The 6,384-nt window shown below is 37.6% G+C and overlaps 2 protein-coding genes across 2 annotated transcripts; one reads left to right on the forward strand and one right to left on the reverse strand.

Moving 5' to 3' along the window:
- Positions 1-418: 418 nt before the first annotated feature.
- Positions 419-2,086, reverse strand: LOC129001101 (uncharacterized). Its single transcript, XM_054428316.1, has one exon. It carries the CDS (start codon positions 2,084-2,086, stop codon positions 419-421), a length of 1,668 nt encoding a protein of 555 aa, XP_054284291.1.
- A 2,686-nt stretch (positions 2,087-4,772) lies between these two features.
- LOC129001461 (uncharacterized) lies at positions 4,773-5,861 on the forward strand. The gene has a single exon (XM_054428793.1). It carries the CDS (start codon positions 4,773-4,775, stop codon positions 5,859-5,861), a length of 1,089 nt encoding a protein of 362 aa, XP_054284768.1.
- Positions 5,862-6,384: the final 523 nt, after the last annotated feature.

Here is a 6,384-nt window from a genome sequence, read left to right on the forward strand (position 1 = left end):
ATTGGGCGGAAGTGGCTGCTCGTAGTTGGATTAGAGCACTTTGGGAGTGGAATCACAATGCTTTGCTTCCAACAATCAGGGAAAACTCCAGTTTCTAGTAACACATTAATCAGATGAGTTATTGCTGAGAGACAATAAGGGCTAACACCTTTTAACATATTAATTGATATGCCATCGATATACCAGATGCCTTTGAACGTATTTTATTCATAGTTTCTGAAGTGCAAATAAAACTCATTATTAATTGACCTAAGGATAGGTTTTAATAAACTCTGAAGTCAAGTAAGATTTGTAACATACAAATACAAAATGTAAATAGTAAACAAAGAACAACTGTGAGACAATAAATAAATTCATGAATTAAATAAGGAATAATAACAGTTCATATGTATAAAAATATTATCACATTCTTCCCACCCTAAAACGAGACGTAGTCTTTTAGATAGTAAGGTCTTTGCCGTACACGCTGTGGATGCGTTTTGGAAGGCACTGAACTTGAGTCTTTGCAAGAACTGTTTGCATGTTCAACTGGTACATTCGTGTCACTTAATGTCCCACTAGAATCATTTTCCTCTTGTTCTTGATCAAATGAAACCTCCGGTTCTTGAATAACTTGTTCATTTCCATCTGTTTCTGGCAATTGGTAGTCTGTTTCTAAAGATGATTGTCCAGGTGCTGGGGCCAGATCTCTTATGGATACTGTCTTCTCTTGTCCATTTGGGAGTTTCACATGAGCATAACCTGGATTTGCTTGAATAAGTTCTACCTCTTCTACAAGCGAGTCATACTTGCTGGATCTGTTGTGCTTTCTCAACAGCACTGGGCCGGGTTGTGACAGCCAGCTTGGAAGTGAACCTCGATAATACGATCTTCTGGGGTGCTTTAACATCAGTTCATGAGGTGTTGTATTGGTTGATGTACATAATAATGATCTTATTGAATGAAGTGCTTCAGGAAGAACTGATTCCCAATACTTTACGGGTAGGTCTTGGGTTCTGAGAGCAAGCATAACAGTCTTCCATATAGTACCATTGAATCTCTCTACTTGGCCATTCCCTCTAGGATTATAAGCAGAAGAGTGGCTTGACGCAACACCATGAGTTTGTAAGAAAGACTTTAATTCGTCTGACATTAATGACGTTCCTCGGTCTGAATGAATGAATGAAGGCATACCAAAAATTGTAAAAATTTCTTTCAGTTTCTCAATCACGGTACTGGAAGTCATGTCTCTACAGGGGAAAGCAAATGGATATCGTGAATACTCGTCTACAACAGTTAATATGTATTTATTTTGTGTAGCACTTGGAATTGGTCCTTTAAAGTCCAAGTTCAGTCGCTCAAAAGGTGCTGTAGCTTTGATTAACGTACCTTCATATTTACAAAACCTAGGCTTAAGTTCAGCACAAATTCGACATTGAGCTGTCGTACGACAAACTTCTTCCAGTGAAAAAGGTAAGTTTTTCGATCTAATCCAGTGGTAGAATCTTTTCACTCCAGGGTGACACAGACTCGTGTGGATATCATTTAAGTTTGGACGACCACAAATCGTTCCACACAATCGTGACATGGTGTCTGCAACTCCATTTTCCTTGCCTGGTCGATATACTATATCATACTTGAAACAAGACAGTTCTAAACGCCAACGCTGTATCTTTTCATTCTTTATTTTTCTAAATCTTTTATTGTCAAACATGAAAGAAACTGATCTTTGGTCTGTAATGAGTAGGAATGGGCGGCCAATAAGATAGTGTCTCCACTTCTTTAGAGATTCTACGATTGCTTGAGCTTCTTTTTCAATAGAAGAATGGTTCTTTTCAGATTTTGATAATGTTTTTGAATAAAAAGCTACTGGACGTCCTGCTTGTGACAAGGTTGAGCCGATTGCAAACTCAGATGCATCGGTCTCAACTGTAAATGGTATGTCATTTTGGATTGGGGCTTTAGTTGCACTTACTATTTCATTTTTCAATTCATTGAAGGAGTTAATTGCTTCTTCTGATAATGGAAAAATTTTAGTCGATGAAAGGGGCTGAATCTTCTCTGAAAACCCCTTAATAAAGTCAGAATAATGAGCGAACATGCCCATGGTTCGACGCAATGATTGGACATCATGAGGAAGTGGTAGTTTCAAGAGCGGCTGAAGACGGTCTGGATCAGGACGGATTTCGTTCTTTGTTATTACATATCCTAACAGATGGATTTTGTCTTGTGCAAAAGAGCATTTTTCCATGTTCAGAGTTAAGTTGTACTTCTTGGCTACATCAAAAAACTTGTTCAAATTTGTATCATGTTCATCTTTATTCCTCCCTCCAACTGTCACATCGTCCAGGTAAGCTACAGTACATTCAAGTCCTTTTTGTATGATCGAATCAATTTCTCTTTGGAAACAGGAGGTGCCATTCGTAACACCAAAAGGAATTCTGCAAAATCGGTAAAGGCGTCCACAGGCTTCAAATGCTGTATATATTCGCTCTTCATTTCCAATTTGTATTTGATGGTAAGCACTCTTAAGGTCAAATAGTGCTAAAAACACTGAACTTTGAAACTTTGTTAACGACATCTTCAACTCTCGGAAGTGGGTAGGCGTCAAGTTGAGTGAATCGATTTATTGTTTTGGGAATTAATCAATGCACATTCGCTTCTTTTTTGTTTCACCTTTAACTACAAGTACTTGTGCTCTCCAAGGTGAAGTGCTTGGTTCAATGATACCCTCTTTCAATAAGCGTTCAGTTTCTTCTTTTATGAATTTCGAATCTTCTTCTGAATAACGTCGTGATTTAACTGCAATAGGTCTACAGTCAAGAGTTAAGTTTGAAGACAAGTGGACGGGTACAACCTTTGCTGCTGTAAGTCCGCACACCTTCAGCGTAGGTTTCTTACCCCCAAGTGAAACTTCAACGCTTGAGTGTTCCTTGAAAATGTCATGTCCTAAGACAACATCAGCGCATAAGCTGTCTAAAACAAGGAGTTTAGTTTTGATGTAATTATGACCTTGGATCGTCAAATCAACAAGACTGTAGCCAGCTGTAACTGGTTGATAAGAAGTAGAAGCCATAGTGACACTAACGGTGGTTGGAAAGATTGTTATTCCCCTCTTTTCTACTAGAGATTTACTAATAAATGTTTCCGAACTACCAGTATCAACTAAGGCATCAGTTTTAATCCCATTTACTTCAATCGTAATGGTAGACTTAGATAAAGATTTAGGTGCAGCTGCACATGTAGCTGGATTTTTGCTGAAAGTTTTTTTAGAGTCAAGTTTTGGAGGAGGTAATGAATTACTTCCTGACTTACAAACCTTCATGAAATGTCCTTTCTTGCCACAAGAATGACAAATATGATTTGCAGCAGGACATTCACTTCTAGTATGTTTTTTACTGGAACCACAGAAATAACATTTCCAGGAAGTGGCTGATAAACAAGTTTCCTCTGCATTATTTGAGGACATGTTACTTTTGACAGATTCTGGTTCTGAAGTAGTAGAATGTTGCATGCAATTTAATTGAGAATGTTGCTTGTTGTAAGATTCTGATTGATACTGAGCTAATTCAAAAACTCTAGCTTTCTCAAAAGCCTCATTCAAAGTTAATGTTTTATTTTCTAGAAGTCTTTGTCGGATAACTGGGGAAATCAAACCTCTGATAAATGCATCACGAATATAGTCATTTTTATTTTGTTCAGCAGAAACTTGGGAAAAATTACTAGGTTTACTTAAATCTTTCAAAGCTTGTAAATATTGGTCGACTGATTCCCCTGACTTCTGAAAATGAGTTGCTAGAAGATGTCTGGAATAAATCTCATTCTTAGGACGGATATAGAGTTCTTTCAAAATAGCTATAGCTTCATCAAATTTTGTAGCTCCAGAGATGTATTTGTAGACAGATGGACTAATGTGATTAACAAGTAAACGTAATTTTACCTTTTCATTTGTTGCATTAGAGTCACATTCCTCTAGGAAGTTAGTAAAAGTCTGGTACCAATGCAGCCATTGTTCTTCTGCACCATCACTTTCTGGCTCTACATCAAATCGGTCAGGCTTGAGGAGTTTGTCCATGACTTGTGAAAAGAGTTTATTAAATTGAAGTGCAAATAAAACTCATTATAAATTGACCTAAGGATAGGTTTTAATAAACTCTGAAGTCAAGTAAGATTTGTAACATACAAATACAAAATGTAAATAGTAAACAAAGAACAACTGTGAGACAATAAAGAAATACATAAATTAAATAAAGAATAATAACAGTTCATATGCATAAAAATATTATCACAACGTCCTAATATGGTTTAGACAGTTCAAATGTGTATTCTCATCTGACATTGAAAAAATGTATCGACAAATAGCCGTACATCCTGATGACTGGGATTTACAACGAATCCTTTGGTATGAAGAGGAACAACTTTGTACCTATCAACTGAAAACTGTAACATATGGATTATCATGTGCTCCATTTTTAGCTTTAAGGACAATGGAACACCTGTAGTTCTTAAAGCTAAAATATTTATGCAACAGCTATGGCTCATGAATCTAAACTGGGATGAAATTCTTCCCCCGTCCTAATTGAAACAATGGCAAATATTTGAAAATCAACCTACCTAAAATATCAATTCCCAGATTCTTAGGAGCTACAAAGTCAAAGAGGATCGAGCTCCATGGTTTTTCAGATGCATCACAATTTGCAATGGCCGCTGTTATGTACATCAAAGTGATTTCTTGTTCACAAAATGTAACAAACATAGTTTGTTCAAAAACTAAAGTTGCTCCACTTAAAAGAATGAGCATCCCCAGACTGGAGCTGACAGCAGCACTATTGTTGGTACGTCTTGCCCACTATGTCAAAAAAGTGTTAAGTATTGAATCTGCACCATTGTGGTTATGGACAGATTCTCGTGTGGCTCTCACGTGGATCCAAAATCAACCATTTAAGTGGAAAGACTTTGTTTGTAATAGAGTTACTACTATTCAGGAACTAGAACCATCAGCTCAATGGAGATTCGTTCCCGGCAAAGATAATCCAGCTGACTGTGCTTCTCGTGGATTATGCCCTAAAGCCCTCAAAACACATACGTTATGGTGGTCAGGTCCCTCTTGGCTTGCAGAAGACTCTACAAAATGGCCTACAACTTCTCATGAACCTGCTAAGGAAGCAGTATCTGAACTTAATCGGCAGAAGTCCTCAAATGTAGTTTGTTCATACTCTGAACCTGAGTTACTGAGTCGCTACTCTGATCTTAATAAACTATTGCGTATTACATCATGGTGTAAACGGTTTATAAATCGTCTCAAAGGGAATCATGATACTGCGTATACTCCATACTTAACTCCAAAAGAGTTGAATGATTCTCTCTTATTCTGGACAGGGTTTTTCCAAAACCAAGCGTTCATAGAAGAATTTAAACTGCTAAAAATGAACAAGCCTGTACATCAGTCCAGTAAACTTTACAACTTCAATCCATTTTTTGATCATGACAAACTCATCAGAGTTGGCGGAAGGCTTCAAAATGCATCTATTGAGTATGATACAAAACATCCTTTCATTCTCCCAAAAGATTCCCTCTTATCAAAACTAATCATCAACGATGCTCATATTCGCACACTTCACAGTGGAACTACCAACACTCTATCAAAAGTAAGACAGCGCTTTTGGATTCTTGGAGGCCGTCCAACTGTAAAGAAAGAATTATCACGCTGTGTTATTTGTGCTAGATATAGAAGTGAACAAGCTCAACAGCTCATGGGACAGTTGCCCCATCAAGAGTCACCCCTTCACGTCCATTTCTACATTCAGGAGTTGATTATGCTGGACCTATCATTATTAAAACTTGGCATGGAAGAGCAGCGAAAACATACAAAGGATACATAGTATTGTTCATATGTTCTTCCTCTTCAGCAATTCATCTTGAACTAGTCACAGATTATTCCTCAGAAGCTTTTATCGCTGCATATGAAAGATTTACTGCTCGTCGAGGGATATGTGCAACTATCACTAGTGATTGTGGAACAACATTTGTCGGTTCAGACAGTGAACTAAACCGCCTTTTCACAGCTTCAACATCAGAATCAAACAAATTAAGAGATCTGTCATCTAAGGACGGAACCCTATGGAAATTTAACCCTCCTTCTGCTCCTCACTTTGGTGGTCACTGGGAAGCTGGAGTGAAGTCTGTTAAATATCATCTAAAGAGAGTTGCAGGTGACCACATATTAACGTATGAAGAGTTTCTTACAGTTCTCATCCAGATAGAAGGAGTATTAAATTCAAGACCATTGTGCAAATTGACTGAAGATCCAGATGACTTAACAACGTTAACACCAGCTCATTTTCTGGTTGGTGGTGCTTTATCTGCTGTTCCAGAACCAGATCTAAAAGGAGTGCCACAAAATCG

The sequence above is a fragment of the Macrosteles quadrilineatus genome, unplaced genomic scaffold, assembly GCF_028750875.1.
Source record: "Macrosteles quadrilineatus isolate MER2022 unplaced genomic scaffold, UCM_ALF_1.0 Scaffold_1__1_contigs__length_201487025, whole genome shotgun sequence".
In the NCBI taxonomy this organism is placed as follows: Eukaryota; Metazoa; Arthropoda; class Insecta; order Hemiptera; family Cicadellidae; genus Macrosteles; species Macrosteles quadrilineatus.

Coding starts and splice junctions, on each gene's coding strand:
- LOC129001101 (XM_054428316.1), bottom strand. CDS start 2,086: ATGGGCATGTTCGCTCATTATTCTGACTTTATTAAGGGGTTTTCAGAG.
- LOC129001461 (XM_054428793.1), top strand. CDS start 4,773: ATGAGCATCCCCAGACTGGAGCTGACAGCAGCACTATTGTTGGTACGT.